The sequence below is a fragment of the Carya illinoinensis genome, chromosome 8 (genome assembly GCF_018687715.1).
Source record: "Carya illinoinensis cultivar Pawnee chromosome 8, C.illinoinensisPawnee_v1, whole genome shotgun sequence".
Lineage (NCBI taxonomy): Eukaryota > Viridiplantae > Streptophyta > Magnoliopsida > Fagales > Juglandaceae > Carya > Carya illinoinensis.
The window spans coordinates 25477564-25496477 of NC_056759.1; the positions used below are offsets into that span (position 1 = coordinate 25477564).

General features: G+C 35.1%; 1 protein-coding gene, 1 long non-coding RNA gene and 1 pseudogene across 2 annotated transcripts; 1 reads left to right on the forward strand and 2 right to left on the reverse strand.

The window, feature by feature from the left end:
* Positions 1-4349: 4349 nt before the first annotated feature.
* Positions 4350-6297, reverse strand: LOC122274540 (annotated as a pseudogene).
* Positions 6298-8069: 1772 nt separating this feature from the next.
* Positions 8070-9051, reverse strand: LOC122317884. Its single transcript, XR_006244677.1, has 3 exons — positions 8788-9051; positions 8208-8364; positions 8070-8126 (listed from the first exon to the last, which is right to left on the reverse strand). It is a non-coding gene; the product is annotated as an uncharacterized LOC122317884 (long non-coding RNA).
* A 499-nt stretch (positions 9052-9550) lies between these two features.
* LOC122318611 (probable aldo-keto reductase 1) lies at positions 9551-16921 on the forward strand. The gene is made up of 7 exons (XM_043136137.1): positions 9551-9775; positions 13712-13879; positions 13992-14195; positions 14442-14614; positions 14855-14951; positions 15199-15352; positions 16577-16921. The coding sequence occupies exons 1-7, from the start codon at positions 9713-9715 to the stop codon at positions 16756-16758; spliced, it is 1041 nt and encodes a 346-aa protein (XP_042992071.1). The 5' UTR covers positions 9551-9712; the 3' UTR covers positions 16759-16921.
* The last annotated feature ends 1993 nt before the right edge of the window (positions 16922-18914 follow it).

Sequence of the window (18914 nt, forward strand, 5' to 3'; positions counted from 1 at the left end):
CTCAATCATGCTCCCATGTTCATTGAATTCAAGAAAGATCCTTTCTCTTATGGCCTGGCCCCATTTCATTTCCAACAAATGTGGGTGGAGCACCATGATTTTTTGGAATGTGTTCGGACAACTTGGAATGTTCGGGTGGATAGGTCAATTATTCAGATCTTGACTAGAAAACTAAAGTAGACAAAGGTGGCACTTCAAGAATGGAATAAAAGGGTCTTTGGTCATACTTTGGGTCGTATTGATGCTCTTGAAAAATAGGTTGAGGAGATTGAGCAACGACTTCAATTAAATTGGGAGGATAACTTGGAGAGGGAACTACATGAGGCAGTTTTGGATCTGGCCAATTGAAGGCGACGGGAAGAATTGAGATTGGCACAAATGGCCAAGCTAAAATGGCAGGTGGATGGTGATCGTAATACCAATTTTTTCATGCTTGTCTTGCCAACAAAAGAAGAAAAAGAGTGTTGGAAATGTGATCGAATACGGTGAGTTATAAGACACCGGAAAGTATTCACCAAAGGGTAGTAGAATTTTTCTCTTCTTTCCTTCAAGGGGACCCATCGGTAGAGCAACCTAGCCTGGACGAGTACATTGAGCCAATCATTTCAGAGGAGGAAAATGCCTCTCTCATTCGGCCTCCCAGTCTCGAGGAAGTTTTTTAGGCTTTGTCCTCCATTCCATCTCATAGTGCATCGGGTCCCAACGAGTTTGATTTGGGTTTCTATAAAACATGTTGGGAGGTGGTTAAAGCTGATGTGTGGAATGCAGTATTGGAATTCTTTATATTCAAGCACCTTCCTAAGTTCTTTCCTTCCTAAGTTCTTTACAGCCTCATATTTGGTGTTAATACCAAAGGTGGAGGCGCCTACAGGTTTTGATAAGTTTCATCACGTTAGCCTTTGTTCTGTTTTTTATAAAAATTGCTCCAAGATTATTGTTACTCGATTAACAGGTCTATTGCCTCATCTGATTTCTCCTAAGCAAGGTGCCTTTATTCCTAGAAGAAGTATCTTTGAGAACATTAGTCTCACCCAGGAAATGGTTCAATCCATTAATAAAAGCATTCATGGGGGCAATCTTATGTTGAAAGTGGATATGGCGAAAGCATATGATCACATGGATTGGGCTTTCTAACTACGGTCTTGCGCAGGTTTGGCTTTTCTACTCAATTATGTGATTTGGTGCATTTCTGTATTTCTAACCCTTGCTATTCGGTTATGATGAATGGTACGGTCAAGGGTTTCTTCCTGGGAGGTTGAGGTCTTCGTTAAGGTGATCCGTTGTCACCATCTTTGTTCATCATTCAGCAAGAGGTACTATCCCGATTGATCCATGGTAGTGTGCAAGAGCACAAGTTTGGGCCTTTTTCTCAGGCCCGAGGTACACCTATTGTTTCTCATTTGATGTATGCTGATGATGTAATGATATTTTCCAATGGAAGTCAGAGGTTGGTTCGAGTTCTACAGCAAATTTTGGGCCAATATGAAAGGTGGTTGGGACAGACCATTAATATACAAAAATCGACATTATATTGTTCGAACAAAATTTCCTCTAGGCTAAAGCAGAGACATTTACGTAGTATGAGTTTATGGAGCGGATTTTCCTTTCAAATACTTGGGAGTGCCGATAATTTTGGGGAGACTTAAGCAATTTCACTTAGAAGACATGGTGAATAAAGTGAGGCAAAAAATCTGTGACTGGAAGATAAGACTACTATCTACTGGTAGAAAACTCATTCTGTTGCAGCATGTTATATCCAACATGACAATTCACCTCTTTGTTGTTTTACAGGTACCTCAAATTACTATCTCCAAGATCCATAGGTTGATGAGTTCTTTCTTTTGGGGAGACTCCGATGGGCGAGATAAAAAGAAATGGGTGGCCTGGAAACATATTTGCAAACCTGTGGAAGAATGGCAGCTCCGGTTATGGGCCCTTCAAAATGTTCAGAAAGCCTTACATATGCGTTTTGGTTGGAACCTTATTCAAAGCAATTCTTTATGGGCCAATTTTTTTAAAGCAAAATATGTGGGATCGAAACCTTGGTTTCTAACACAGGCCTCTAAATGGACTAGATTTTGAGGAATGGTTACTAATTATATTCCCTTTTTGTTGAATAATTCTAAATGGAAGATTAGAGAATGTGAGATTTTTTTTTTCTAGCATGATAAATGGGGGGATAATGGTCCCCTAATGAATGAGACGCCACTAGTGGATTCATCCTTGCTAAAAATTAAATATTGTCGATTGTCGGATAGTTGGGATGTGGATCTTTTGGAGAGCTTAGTAGGGCAGGATAAGGTGGATGAGATTTTAACCTCTTTATCACAGCCTAATTCTGGAAAGGATGTTCTTGTTTGGATTCCTACATAGACAGGTATGTTCTCTACCAAATCTATTTGGGATTGTATTCATATCAAAGGTTTTCCTCTTGATTGGCATGCTTGGATTTGGCATAAGAGTCTTCCTTTAAAAATGTCTATACATTTTTGGAGGGTTTGGCATATGGCATTGAGTGTGGATGATAGATTGCATTGTATTGGTATTTCCCTTGTTTCCAAATGTGATTGTTGTAATGTAGGACATATTGAAGATATGAACCATGTGCTCTTTGAGGGTGAATTCCCTAAAAAAGTATGGTCCTTTTTTGGCACTCTTTTTTATATTCCTATTGGTAGATCTTGGTAACAGAATTCTAGGACTTGGTTCAAGTGTGCTAGCTCATCCTCGCAGGTGGGATTTATTGTGGGCATCATGCCCATCATTGTTACTTGGCGCTTATGGAGGAGAGATGTCTTACTCGGATGGAAGGTATTCTGGAAATTCATGAAATTGTTGTTCATTCTATTTGTGTGTGGTTAGGTTCCCTTTTTCAGGTGGCTAAACAACCTACGCGACTGTCCCACCGAGATGGCATGATCCTTGAGGCCCTGCGGATTAAACCGGTGGTTCCTAAAGTCCCTTGTTGCAAAGTGGTAAGGTGAGTTAATCCACCGTCGAGCTGGCACAAATTGAATACAGATAGTAGTAGTCTCAGCAACCTAGGGTTCTTGTGTCATTGGTGGGGTTATTCGTAACGAGTCAGGGCAACATGTTCAAACTTATGCCTCACATGTTGGCTTTGGTTCCAATAACAAAGCAGAACTCATGGCGCTCCTTCAAGGTTTGAGAATTTGTAAAACTTTAAATATCACTAATGTAATAGTAGAAATGGATTCGAATGTGGTTATCTCTTGGTGGCTTAGAGGGAGATGTGGTGTGTGGTACCTAGAAGATTTTTGGGAGAAAATTGTTAGGCTATCCTATACTATTCACTGCCATTTTCAGCATGTTTTCATGAAGGTAATATGGTGGCAGATTAATTTGGTTAGCCAAAGCTGGGACTTCAGGTGCAGAATTGGCTTATTCTAATAACTATAATATGCCTTGGATTCTTAGAGGATTTCTCTATTTGAATGTTTTAGGCCTTCCCTCTTTACGAGTTTAGGTCTGGTTTTTTCTTTCGTTTTATTCTCATTCTTGATTCATAGGCTTGTTTTAGAAAAGTTTTCTTGGCTGCGGCTTCCTTGGATTTTTCTTTGGGTCTTATTTTTGTTACCACGGTATTCCTCTACCATAAATAAGGGTTCTATTTAATAAAAATGAGAAGGGTTCACTATTGGACAAGTAACCTTCCGCTCTCCAAAAAAAAAATTAAAGAAGATAAGGAGCTTTGTCTGAGCTTTAGCTCAACAGAATAGGTCCTGCATCCTTTGCTTTGTATACCCCAGATTGGATTTGGACCATGGTGGAGAGTACATCTACATTTTTGTCTTTTAAGTTATCTTGGAAGCAATTCGAGTAGAATAAATAAAATAAGAGTGAGAAAACTTTTTGATTAAAAAAATGGGTTATGATCGTTTCCAAAATTGGATTTGGCATACTTTTCCATGTTATCAAATGCCAATTACCAACATGGAAATGTTGCAATAACCATGTCATGGGAGAGAGAGAGATTACATTTCTCTCCCGATGTCAACCAACAATGCTGTCATTTAATTGAGACGGAAGAAAACCAAAACAGTCTGACAAAGTGTAAATGTAACTGAAGAATAAAATCATAAAAGGGGAGATTAGGGCCTATTGACCAGGAGTGAAATCGTAAAGGATTTATCAATCTGCTGCATGTACAAAACAATTAATACATTATCCATGCTGATTGTGATTTTTTTATTATCCAGAAATGTTTTGGTCATATCTCCATTAGAGAATTTACCACTGTTTAGGGTAATAAAAAGTGTCTAATTGCAACTTAATTTAAAATAAAAAATAAAAAACTGGTGTGGTATACACTAATCAAACCAACCTATCTAGAGCAAGCCACCACACTGCACAAAGAGACAGAAACAAACGTTCCTACACCGTTGCTGTCTATAACAAAAAATAATAAAAGATACAACAAGTTTCAATCTTACATTGAGAATTGAAGGTTCAGGTAATGGACACTGAATAGGTCTATCATTGTCACGAGGCTAAGTCCGGTGCTCTACCGGTTTAAACTCCACTGCTACTTCAATCCCATGAGAAGCAGTAATGGCACCGGTAGCTACACCTGTAACTACTGGGTTTAGAGGCAATGCTTCCCTCTCATCCTGCATCGGATAAAGCATTATTAAACCAAAAAATCTACAAAAAATTCCCATGCACAAACATCAAATCAAGTGAAAACACATAAAAAGGTTGAGGGGACGAAAAATCATATAAATATGCTACAGTTGAAGCAGGATAAGGTGCTTCATTCGAAAGGTAAAAAGGAAGAACAATTTCTCCATGTAGAAAAAGGAATAGCATGTACAGCTCAATTTAAAAAAAAAAAAAAAAAGGAGCTGCTAGATACATAAATGAATCTCATAAAAGATCCTACACACTAATGTGGTAGACCATCAGTGTACCACTTGTCCAATATTTTCCCTAACCCCTCATTCCCCCACTTTTCCTTTCTCTCCTCTTCCCCCCTTCAGCTCCCAACCAACAGTTGTGCGCCCCCTCCCCTCACTCTATTCTCTCTCCCAGCCACAACAGCGGCACCGCAGCTCGTCAGGGGCCACCACCAGTGGCCGTTCCCCCTCACCGGTGACCTTTGACTAGACCCAGCCCCCCATAATGCAGCCCCTCTCCTTCTCCTCCTCCCGAAATTGAGCCCCTCTCCTCCTCCCAGCCACACTGCGCCACCGCACCCAGCCTAGTGGTCGGACACTTGGTAAAGTCAATCATGGCGACTTCCTCTACATGGTGAAGTCTTGCTGGACGAAGTGGCACTGCAGGTCCACCTGAGAATAATGGAGTGGGGGAGATATGCTTTACACGGGGAACCAACGGGGAGGACAATCGGTGGATCTGAGTTGGTGGGAAACTTCTGGCATCACGTTCTGTGGATGGTTCCGATGTAGGGGTGGTTGAACGAAGGAAGGTGGTTACAGCTGCTTTGTGGCTCACGATGGAGGAAGACAAAACTTTGTTTCGATGGTAGCGGGTGAAAAGGGGAAGGGAAAAAAATAGGGAGGGGGAAAAGATGTGGCACACTGGTAGGGTGCCACATCAGTGTGTAGAATCCCTTTGTGGGATTCATTTGTGTCTATAGTGTTTTCTAAAAAAACAAAACACTAAGGTCCTAAATCTTTCAGAGACCTTGGTCTCCGCCAATCAAATAGTTCAAACCAATTGTCTGATCTAGGCTATAGGCAGCTAACTACCGGAATCCCCTTAAATAGCACATTCCTTATTCCAAGTCCTCTAAGCAGATTGAAAATTCAATTGAGAATTATGGATAATTCATTTGACAGCAGGTGAATGGTTAGAAGTCTGAGATCAGGCCGTCTAGATACAATAGGCCCAGCTCAAAGAAAAAGAAAAGGAAAATATACAATACGACCAAACAATCAAATCCAAACAGAAGAAATTTATAATATTTCATAAAGTTTGAAGCTTAATAACAATATCTAGCATCAAACATAAGGGGCAGATCCCGACAATATCTCCAAAACGCAAGACCAAATCAAACCGGAACTTCACAAATCGTAGGACCCAATGAAATGGTTTAACAGTCAACCCCAGTCCAACATCGAAATTCTTTTAGGCTCGGTTAGGCAAAAAGAAGAAGAAGAAGAAGAAGAAGAAGAAGACACAAGATTACGAGAATGCAAATAAAGAAGAAGAAACCAATCATTTTTAAGGAGAGAGCTGTATTCTTACAAGGGCACTCTGAGTTCAACGATGTCCTGCCCTGTTGACAGACAACCTTGAGAAAATGCCCACCATAATATCCCTTTCCTCCAAAAAAACTATCAAATTGAGACAAAGGGATCCTCGAATGTTGGCTTTGTTCATCCTAAGAACTTCCATCTCACACTATTGTCTCTATCTCAGTACAGTACATAAGGCAATCTAAATAGTCGCTTCCTAATCGCCTTTCAGATGCAAAAGCATGTTCTAATCTGGGTTCTATTTGTCCTATAGAACCAATTCCACTGTCTCTCTCCACAACTCCTTCTCTTTCTAGACATGGAGAGAGAGAGAGAGAGAGAGAGAGAGAGAGAGAGAGAGAGAATAGGCGTAAAGTGAATGTGGGAGGAGATGATAAGGTAGTGGCTTTTTTTAGCAAAATCTAGACGCATTACTCGTTGTACATGTCTTCGAGTCACAGATCAGGGTTAGAGAGGGCTACGGAAGTGAGGAGATGGAGGAGAGAAAGTGCAGCCTCGAGGGTGAGAGATGGAAGTGAGGGCTACGAAAGAGGAGAACTGTAAAATAAGTGTAAAAATAACCTAGCGATGTATAGTGTGAAAGAGAGAGAACCTCAGAGTCATCGGCGGCGCCTGCAAGTTCACGATGTCACTTGACCTGAACGTTGTGATCTATGCCTGGCAAAGGAGGGAGATCGTAGGTGGGGGAGGGGAAAAAAATTTGAATGGGCATTCTAATGGGATGATTTGAGATTTGGGAGAGAGGAGGTTAAAACGGCTCGTTTACAATCAAGAAAAGCAACCTCACCTGGTGTGTAGTGTTGGTAAAAAAGGCGGGCCATTTTGCATATCAACTCACTTCAATTTATTTCAATTATTTTATCTAATTATTAAAAAATATTCAAATTTCAACACAAAATATAATAAATAATTCAATTTTTTCAAATATCAAAATAATAATAATATTAAAAATTAATATTCTAACAATATTTTATTCAATTTTCAACTTTTTATCTTAACTTAATCAATTTAGCTCAACATCCAAACACAGCTTTAAGACGGGTTAGTTTAAATCCTCAACTCACTTCAACTCATCTCATCCAATCATTATAATTTTCTCAAATTTCAATACAAAATATAATAAATAATTCAACTTTTTTAAATTTTAAAATAATAATAATTTTAAAAAATAATATTATAATAAAATTTTATTTAACTTTTAATTTTTTTTTCTCAACTCAACTCAATTCAATTCAGTTCAACATCCAAACGCAGTATATTAGTCATTGTGAATATCATATCTAGTTATAAAGATAAAAAAATAAAAATAAATAAGACTAAAGCTAGCATGCTGCTTGGAGCTTACCGCTAGTGTAAAACTAGGGGTGTAAAAAAAACCTAGCAAACCGGAAAACCGGTCCGGACCGAACTGAACCAGATCGGTTGTGCCAGTTTTGGACCCGTTCGGTCCGGAACCGGTTTCCATAAATGAAAAACTGGTTGGAATTGGTCCGGTTTCGGTTCCAGTTAGTTTTGGATCGGACATGATCGGACCGGACCAGACCAGTACTATTTATATATTAATATTATATATAATATGTTTTATATTATATATAATTTTTAATCACATAAAAAATAATCACATATATACTAATACTAATATTCTAATATAGACTATAGTTATACTATACTAATATAGTTATACTAAATCATCAAAACTAATACTAATATATAACTATACTAATAGTCTAATATTAATACTATTATATTGTCTAATATATTATATAGCTATAACTAACACTAATATATATATACTAATACTAATAGTCTAATATAGGATTATAGCAGATTTTTTTTTTGCGAGGCGCTGTGGAGCGGTCCGTCTGTCAAAGCCTGAAAAGCAGCCTGCCATTCACAAAGCGACACGTAAGCTAAAACATCATAAATATTTTACACCTCACCACACATGATCACTAGAAGTACTACCCAGAAATTAGCATCTCCATTCTCTCTCAGGTTCATTCCGTCTTCGCTCCAAGCTCAGCGTTGCTTTGCACAGCCATCAATCCTTGCCGCCCAACAAAGCTTAGTTCCACTGCCACCATCTCAGTCCGACGCCGACATCTCCATTTTTTCAGACCACCTGACCCACACGGATAAAGAAACTTCATATAACGAAACCCCTAATGAACTACTAAATTTCTTCCAACAAACCATTCTCAAACACCCATTTATTTTCCACTGCCCTTATCCTACTGATTAGAGGCTAGAATGAGGATCAAGAGTTGTTTTTTTTTTTTCTTTTGATCTGGTAAGAAACTCCACTGTCGTTCTAATTAGGGCTTCATGTCCATCCCTCAAATTGATACATCGAAGTCATAGACATGAGATTAAGAAGAGAAATCCTTAGTAATGAGAAGATAACAAAATCACCGAGAGACAATCATGACAATAACAAAACTTTGAAATAAATTTCAAAACTCAAAACTGAGAAAGATTACCGAGAGAGTGCCGATAGAGAAATTTAAAAAAGCAAAAATTGAAAAAGATTATTGAGAGAGATTACCGTTTGGGTCTTCTTCATCGTCTGAATTGAGCTCTGCTACCGTTTGGGTCGAGCCCCATGCGGGATGAGGGGGTCGAGAGCTTCAGGGATTGAGTGGAAAAAGCGAGGAAGAAAGGGAATACGAAGGAGTGAAAGAGGGGAGAGTCATTTGATCGGGTGTACGCAGATGCAGATTTTTTCCAATGAACCTCTTACGTGGCGCATGGTTATTGGAGGGCTGTTATTTTGGTTTTAACAGTCGGACCGGTCCCCAGGATTTCTCTTTTTTTTTTTACACTAGATTTCTTATTTTAATTTTTGTTTTATAGCAGTTTTTTATATAGCAGAATTTTATTTATATAACAGATTTTTTTTTATATAAAGCAGATTTTTTATATTAGTATTTTTTTACATAGCATATTTATTTTTATAAAACAGATTTTATATAGCAGAATTTTTTTACATAGCAGAATTTTTTTACATAATAGATTTTTTTTGTAAAGCAGATTTTTGTAAATGGTAATAGATTTTTAATAAAATAGAATTTTTTAAATCAGTTTTTTTTTAAACAGAATTTTTATGACAAATTCATATTTTTTTTTATTATTTTTAAATATTTTTAAAAAATATTAAAAGTACATCAATATACTAAAAATTATTTTCTTAATTATTAAATTTTAAAAAAAAAAACCGAAAAAAGGAAAAGAAAAACAAATTTCAAGCGTTGAAATGAAGCGACATTGGGCGGCAAACTAATTTTTTCCACAAAATAAAGGTAAGGATTTGTTGGGAGAATAAACAATCATATCTGGTTTCAAATACGCTATAGAGGGCGATAGGAGGATAGTAGAACCGTCGCTGCTCCCATCCTCTCTATTGTTGTCGGAGTATCCCAGCGAACGCATTGAGACTCTGACGACACTGAGAAGAAACACAATCTTGAAAAATGACAGAGGCAGGAAACCATGTGCTAATTCCAAGGGTGAAACTGGGCAATCAAGGCTTTGAGGTAACTCTTTTGAATTTCATTCTCTCTGTCTTTTCAGGAAACTTCCGGCCACATGTATCTCTCCAAGTCAGGGAGGGACTCACCCAATACTATTTAACATTCGCCACGACTTTGTTCCTCGCAAACACCCTGTCTTTTCTTTGCAAATGGTCATTTTTGTCTTGCGCGACCAATTTCGCTGCAAGTAATCTTAATTTTTTTTCTTTGTGGCAAAAAATCATATGCCGCTAAAGGGCTTCACTCTGATCTTTTATACTGTATGTGTCAAGATTCATGAACAAGATAGACGCAGTTCGATTCCCATGAGATGTACATATGTATGGGGAGGAATGATTAATTTCAGTGATCAGGAGCTTTGTGGTGCTATTTTTGTAAGTAAATAGTACGGCGTAGGTACAGTATATATAGTTTATAAGAAGATTGTGGGGGTACTAATCATTCACATCCGCATAAGTAAACTTTTTCTTAAATTTTAACTAAAAATCTTCTTTTTTTAAATTTTCTTTTTAAATTTATCTTTCTAAAACCTTCTGTATCTGACTCTCTATTTTTTCTCTATTATATTAAAATAAAATTTTATTATTATTTTTTATTATTTCTTCTACTCATTTCTTTGTACATTTTTAACTACTCATTTGTTTGTCTTTCGGGAAAGTAGTGGATGAAAATTTTTTAATTTTTTTTTTACATTTTTGTAATTATTTAATTATTTGTTGTACTCATGTTTTAGATTTTTCATCCCTAATGATTTTTTTTAAACTACTTATTTCTCTAAATATAATATTTTCAAAATGCTTTCATAACAATAATATTTTTTTAAAAAAAATCATATTTTCACAACTGCTCAACCTTTTTTAGGAAAAAAAATGGGATCATCTCAATGGGGACAATTTTTTTCAAATTTTAATTATAAGAAATATGAACATGAGAGAAAGTGTCTTGTAGATGATTAGAATAAGAATTTTTTTTATTTATTAGAATAAAATATTTATAAAAAATGATTTATAGATGAACAATAACTTCCCATATTTAGGGAGCCACTGTTCAAATCCCATAACTTTTCCCTAAAATGGTCAGTCGGATGGATTGGAATTTTTGTCAAAAGTTAAAATAATTTACTAAAATTTAGGTAATGAGATGGTATTCTCAACCGGATATGGATGCTCTAAGTTATGTTATGACTATCTAGTTAAATGCTTAAGAGTGCACCATATACACTCCATACTACTGAGATGACAAGATTTAAGCCGTGTTTGGTAAGTGAAGTAGTCTCAGTACATGTTTAGGATTGCGGTAGAAAATAAAACTTATAGTTTAAGTAATAAATTATATTATTAAAAAATTATTTACTATTTGGTAACCATATGTTTAAAATATTTTTAAACATATTACATTTTTTTAAACAAATTAAAAAAATGATTTCTGATGTAAAAATGACAATTATTTATTTTTTAAAAATTATGATCATATTTTTGAAAGTATAAAAGTTGTAATTATCTGAAAGCTATATAGATATTTTTACTCGTTGACAGTATTTTTAAAATTCAAATTACATTCTGCATTATTTAGAAAATAATAATTTTCCTCAAACGTACTTTTTAGTTTATTTAAAATTCAAAAGTGATTTAACACGTAACACTTAAGCTACCTAATTTTTTCTTTAAAGAGATTTTAAGGCTATTAAAACACTTTTTAAAACTTATAACACAATCCCAAATAAGCTCTCAGACTATTGCAAAACTATTCACAAACAGTTCGCTACTATTCACAAAATATTCACTACTTTTCATTGCTATTTGCATATCATTTGAAATTATCTCAGCATTTAAACGTAACCTTAGTTAGCTAGAAAAAATTTAAAATTAAGGCCATATTTGGGAAGTGAGATATTTTCATTTCATCTCAAAATTTCTCATAATTTTTTTTCCTCAAACACCACTCAAATAAAAAACACTTTTCAATTTCAAATATTCAAATTTCTTAATTAATCATTACAATTTTCTCAAACTCTCAAACAAAACACAAAAAATAATACAATCTTTTCAAATTTCAAACCAAAAATAATATTCAAAATTTGTATTCAATCAATTTTTTTTACTTCATAATATTTTTATTCAATTTTTTCTCTCTCCTTACCAAAATCCCAATAAAACATATTAAATCAAGTTATTTCATTATTATTTACAGAATTATCATCTCATTTCATTATCTAAACATGCCCTGAATCTCTTAGCAATCAAGTCCTGCCATGCGAGCAATGCAGAGAGTGTGTCCTCACACTTACTTGTATATAATTTTTCTTTAGTTCTAGGTCCATTTCATAATTAAGGGTGAGCACTGACATAATCGGAGTCGGATTCTGAAATCCAAAATTTGACTCCAACTCTAACTCTAACTTGTGTAGGCTCCAATCTGACTCCAACTTTTATGAACAGAATCGGATTTGAGCTTATTTTGGACTTTTTTTTAGCTTCATATTTAACCCACTTTTTAAAAAGAATTTTTTGTGGGCTTTCAGATTTTAGTTTTTCCAAAAATTAAAAATTAAAATTAAATCATTCACTGCTAATTTATACTAATTATCTAACTTATTTTTATATTAGACGTATATTATAGTGTCTAATTACACTTTATCATACTATAGTATTACTTATTATTTCTAGTGTCTAATTACATGTTATTATACTTTAGTACATTAGTATTATGTATTATTAACTTATTATACTTGACTTATTATTTATTTCTATACTAGTGTCTAATTTATTTCTATATAAGACTTATAATAGGTGTCTAATTATATGTTATTATACTAATGTCTAATTTATTTTTAACTTCATCATATACTAGACTTTCTTGTGTCTAATTATATGTTATTATAACTTAGTAAATTAGCATTTTGTGTTATTAATTTATTATGCTAGGCTTATTTCAATATTAGTGTCTAACTTATTTCTATACTTAAGTATGTATGGTAATAATACTATAATGTTTATATATACTAAACTATTATTATTTTATTTACATTATGTATAAGTATATAATTTTATAATAATTATCTCATAATTATATATTATTGAATTTAACTATATAAGTTCTTGTTATATAACTAAATAAATATAATAGTATGTATGATAAATATAAATAAATGCATATTTTTATAATATATATACAATATCGGAGTCGGATTCAAAGTCGGAGTTGGATTCGGAGCATATAGTCAACGTCAGAGTCGGTCTAGCGACACATCCAACTCCAACTCCAACTCCATTTTGTTGAAGTCAGAGTAGAGTTAGATGAGTTGGATTCAAAGTCAGAGTCGGATTTTCAAATTTTTGCTCATCCCTGTTCGGAATAAGTTTCTAGAGAGACATTAAAATAAACCATTCATGGGATTTGGCTGCAATCAGGATGTCTTCTAAATTCATTAGCCCGAACTAAAATGAAATATATCTCTTTTCATTATCTTAAACTTTTGAGACAAGTGATTTTACATTCTACAAGAATGGGTATTGTGAGAACCCACTGGTGGCGTTTTAGAAAAATGAGAAAAATAAAGGCAACAGTTTAAAATAATCTGGTTAAAAATAAATTGATTGAGGTGATTGTCAATTACTTGGGGTAATGTTTTCGGTCCATAGATTTTGTTCTAGTCCTGTGAAGCAAGAAGATCATGCAGCAGATTGCTTTGACATAAAATTGTTATGGTCTTTGTTTGTTTCTTCCATCAAAAGCCTCATAAAAGTTTGGACCTACAGAAATAAGTTGTAACCATGAAAGCCTAATGTTCAAGATGCATAGGTTCCATGGTTTTAGAATAATACTTTTCTCTGTTAAAATACTTTGTTTTGTGCTCTGTTTTCACTCCAGTTCCCTTCTTTCTTTTAACTTTACCTTGTTCATTTCTTTCTGGTTCTAATCTTCCTTTCCTTTTCCTAGGTCTCAAAGTTGGGATTTGGATGTATGACACTGAGTGGAATGTACAATTCTCCTCTTTCTGATGATGATGGAATCTCTGTAATAGAGCATGCTTTCAGTAAGGGAATCACTTTCTTTGATACATCTGACATCTATGGGCCCCATACTAATGAAATTCTGCTTGGGAAGGTGCACATTGCAAATTTGGAACCTTCACTTGTAAATATAAACATGGTCACATATGGAGAAATATGTGCCTATAATTTTCCATATTAGCAAACTAAAAGGATACATCTTTCAGGCCTTGAAGCAGTTGCCAAGAGAGAAAATTCAAATAGCCACCAAATTTGGGGTCCAGGCATTGAACTTTCCTCATATGATAGTGAACGGTGCCCCCGAGTATGTTCGCTCATGCTGTGAGGCTAGCTTGAAGCGTCTTCATGTGGAATACATTGATCTGTATTATCAGCATCGGGTGGACACAAAAACACCTATAGAAGAGACTGTAAGTGCTTCTCTTTTCTGTTTCAGCTAGCTAGCTAGCTAAAATGCCTGCAATTGGCGATCCTTTGATTTCCTTTTTCCTGCATTGTGGTGATGGTGGGAAATGATTAAATCTACCTATTCCTATCAACTTAAACTTTTGGAATAAGTGGTTAATTTTCATGATATCATAACGAAAGTCCTAAGTTTGAATCCTGATTCCCGGTATGTGAGAAAACTGATTAGATAGATATTATTGTTTTTGTAGATTGGTGAACTTAAGAAACTGGTACAAGAGGGAAAAGTCAAGTATATTGGTCTATCTGAAGCCAGCCCAGACACAATAAGGAGGGCACATGCCATCCATCCCATCACAGCTGTGCAAATGGAATGGTCTCTCTGGACTCGTGACATTGAGGGAGAGATAATACCACTTTGCAGGTTTGTTCAATTTTAAACCAAAGTATCAATGAAAACTAGTCGCAGATGCAATGTCTGGAAAAAAATTATCTGAATGTCACGCATTTTTTGTCCAAAATCTCCATCACATGGAGTCTGAAATGCAAGAAGTTTCTTTGAAAATTTCAAGTTTAAGGTGCTTAGTTGTTCTTTTATTTCTGTGTATTTAATCATCTATCCAAAAGTATGAGCATTCTCCTCTTGATTCTTTTGTGCATGCAGGGAACTTGGAATTGGAATAGTTCCATTTAGTCCTCTTGGTCGTGGTTTTTTTGCTGGCAAAGGAGTCCTGGAAAGTCTGGCCTCAAATAGCTCCTTGGTATATGTTTCCCCCATAATTTCCCATCCCATATGCAGGTCTCCAATGAACTGTATGAATACTTCTTCAGGCAACTATGATATAAATTCTTATCTCAGCTGCGCTTCACTCTTCAAAAAAATATGGAAAATGCTTAAGCCACCAATAGTTTGTCTCGAGAGATTCTACCAATTCGGTTTTTTTTTTTTTTTTTTTTTTACTTAATGGTTAAGAAAATATTTTTTAATGAATGTCTTTTTTCTACGAGGCTCTGCATCCTCGGTTCCAAGCAGAGAATTTGGAAAAGAACAAGACCATTTACACTCGAATCGAAAGCTTAGCAAGAAAGCACAAATGCAGTCCTGCCCAGATAGCTCTAGCATGGGTTCTTGAACATGGAAATGATGTTGTACCTATTCCTGGTAAGCGGCTTTCACTTTTTTAGACATGATTAGTTTGAATTAGTATAAAATTTGCTTATGTTAAAATACTATGCCCTTTCCAAATGTGTAGTGCTTCTTCCCTTTTAAGCTACCTGCAACATATGTAACAAGATAACTGCATTTCATAGAGGACATCAACTTACATAGAAACCAAGGAAAACTGTTGGGAGTAATTCAATCCATGTGCCTAAGCCCACGTTTGGAAACACCTCTCAAGACTGGCTTTGGTTTCCATAACCGGTTTTGTTTTGAGAACGAGGCAAAAGACATTCGGCCTATTTCATTACACCACACAAACCATGAAGATAAAAGTTGGCATGAAGGAGGACCCCTAGGGTCCAAGGGTGAGGTGGCAGAGAGAATCCCTGCTAGCAAAGCTGCCACGCTAGGGGAGACGGAGGGGTGATTATGTTCCCTCTGGCCCCTTTTTGGTTTTCACGATACATTTGTTCACAAGTATTTTTATATATTCTTAAATATTTTTTTAATTCTCAAATATCACTCAAACACAAAATATTTTTTAATTTCAAATTTTCAACTTTTTCATTTAATAATCATTAAATCATTATCCAATCATCACAACTTTTGCAAGCTTCAAAATAAAATACAAAAATCAACACAACTTTTTCAAACTTAAAATAAAAAAATAATATTAAACAATTTCTCTATAATTTCCTAAAAATAGTATTAAACCATTTATCTCTCATTTCTTAACTTTTTTTCTCTTCCTTTCTAAAATTCAATAAAGCAATGTAATTTAGATAATGTCACTATCATTCACAAAATTTAAGATATTCCAAGCGTCCAAACGAGTCTATTTAGCTTAGGAAAATTAAATTAAGACAAATGCACATATATTTTGCTTTGCCTCATGATTTTTTATTTTGAGATCCAAGTCTTCTTCTTCTTCTTCTTTTTTTTTTTTTGGAACTTTCAGTTTTTTGCCCATTCAAACCCAAGGCATCAGTTTGTCTCCTCTCTAGACCTTCTGCTTTCTTTTTCTTTTCATTAAGAAAGAATACTATATCTTCATGTTCTCAAGAATTTAGATCTAGAATCCAGACTCATTTTATAATGCAATTTCTACATGAACTTTGATATTAATGCTTGCTTATTATTTATTCACCTTGAAAAAAATGTCAAAACAAGTTGAGACTTTCACCTGCATTTTCTCGCTGTTAATTTCCCTTGGTTTTTTTATAGGTACAACTAAGATCAAGAACCTGGATAGCAACATTGGCTCTTTGAAGGTGAAACTTAGTGAAGAAGACCTGAAAGAGATATCTGATGCTGTACCCATTGAAGAAGTGGCAGGCAGTAGAAGCTATCAAAACATGGAACATTTTCAATGGAAGTTTGCTAACACTCCTCCAAAGAATAATTGACTGTCTCTACTTTTGGATAATCCAATGTGTTTGTGATCAATTGAATGGCCTTATCTATGTAGTTGGGTTATTCGCACTGAACACTCCTCCAAAGAATTAGAGCTGTCCATGGGGAAGTATTGTTTATTGAGATCCCTAATAAACTTCGTAGCACTTCATTATATGTTACTCCGTGTCATGGTTAATATGCATGTATGTCAATGTGCCATCCTTGGTTCGCTTAAAAACTCTAAACGAGATAAGATGTTTTGTTGAAAGTTGAAAAAAATATTATTATAAATTTATAATATAATTTTTTAATATTAATTTTGTTTTAAAATTTGAAAAAGTTGAATTATTTATTATAAAAAATCTATCATATACTCATCTTATCACCCTTGCATCTAAACAAGTTGAGTTTGAGCGAGTGGTTGATGGTCAAGCCTTATTTGTTTAATTTCTGCTCAAAATGAGTTGGGCTCGAGCTTTTCATCAAACTAAGAATTTATGTTCACAAACAAATCATTTAATTAGTTCACGAGCTATTTCATTTAGATCAAATATTTTTATTATGTTTTATAACTTTATCTACAAATTTTGACAAATAACTTTTTATTTTTTGCTAATATTTGTAAAGTTTATTTGTGCGCAGATAAATAATTATATTTTTAAGGATCCAAGTATGCCACACGACTCTCCTTCTAAGGCTGCCATGTTGGCATGGTGAAGGGTTTCGATTCATAGATAACTCAAAGCTTGATCCTGGTGGTGGGCGGTGGGAGCTCACACGCCTAGGCTGTCGAGGAATGGGGCTTGGGGCCCATCTAGGATTTCCATCCAGCCCGCTATATATATATTTTTTAATAAAACGACATTTTTTTAATAATGGGTTTTGATAGAAAAACTCGTTTCTCCTGGCCTTTCTCTCTCTCTCTTCCTGTTCAACCTCCTCCTCTTATGAGTCCTCTCTAAATTTCTCTATTATGCATCTGGTTGCCCCCATCCAGTCGTCGTTATAGTCTCTCTCCCTCTTCTTGTTGCCCCTAACCAGTATCTATCTCTAGTTGGTTTTTATTCACCATGGTGTACTGGTTTGGTTGCTTTGGATTTTGTTTGGCTTCTTTGTAAGTTTGGTTCATTGTAGTTCACTAGTCTCTTTGGTTGGTAGTTGATTATAATCCTACTAAATGATTTCTTTGGCTTCTGTTTGGATGGGTGGGTGTTGGTGGGACGGTCTTGGGAGCCAATCCGCCCCCTGTCGGCCAATTGAGTGCACGCCCCGACGAGGGCCCAACTCTTTTCCCGCCCATTTGAGGGCCCAAGTATTGTTTAATACTTGATCCCTCACGAGTTAATCATTTGTTTAAAAATTGCTAAGGACCACATTTATTGTTGGAAAATGCTAAGTAGACCTAAAGGAGTGACTAACAAGTGTTACCGATAGGACATTCCTGCATTTAAAAAAATGAATGCATTGTTCGATACCACTTGTCGGTCACTCCTCTCGTGCATTGTAATAACACCTTTTATTATTTTGTAAATTCCAAAATTCTTTCTTTAATAAAAAGAAAAATAAAAAATATGAAACACCACATAAATATTTAGGGCTTGTTTGGAAATATAATTGTTCTCATATCTTTTCAGATTACTTCATTATTATTAATAAATAGTTCACTATAATTTATAAATTATTTTACTATTATTTATAAAAACAATTTAAAATATTCTTAATGTGATGACCCGCTTTTACATGTATTTTCACTGAAGGTATGGTTTTAATTTAATTAATATATTGGTTTATTTATTTTAAATTATTGTGTTTTAAATTAGTTTTTATTTATTTGATATTGTGTTTAATTTATTTAGTCGTTTCACGGTTTTTAATATCGTTTTCGGCGGATCTGTTTTGGTTTCCGGAGTGAGGATTGGACCTCATTTCTTTTCTTTTCTCTTTTTCTTTTTCCCTTTTTCCTTTTCTTTTTCTTCTTTTCTTTCTTTTTCTTCTTCTTTTCTTCCCCGTTCTCTCTCTCCCCGTGCGCAGCAGCTCTCCTTTCCATTTCCATCGCCGCCCCTTTGACCGCCCAGTTCTCCGCCATCCGGCCACCGTTTAGTGCACCACCACCACCATTCTCTTCCTCTTCCACCTGAGATCATCCCCACCAATTTTCAGAGCCATC

Excerpts from the sequence above, each read along its gene's own strand:
- LOC122318611 (XM_043136137.1), top strand. The coding sequence starts at position 9,713 with ATGACAGAGGCAGGAAACCATGTGCTAATTCCAAGGGTGAAACTGGGC. Across the intron at positions 9,776-13,711 it reads TGGGCAATCAAGGCTTTGAG|GTCTCAAAGTTGGGATTTGG; the intron begins GTAACTCTTTTG and ends TCCTTTTCCTAG. Across the intron at positions 14,952-15,198 it reads TGGCCTCAAATAGCTCCTTG|GCTCTGCATCCTCGGTTCCA; the intron begins GTATATGTTTCC and ends TTTTTCTACGAG.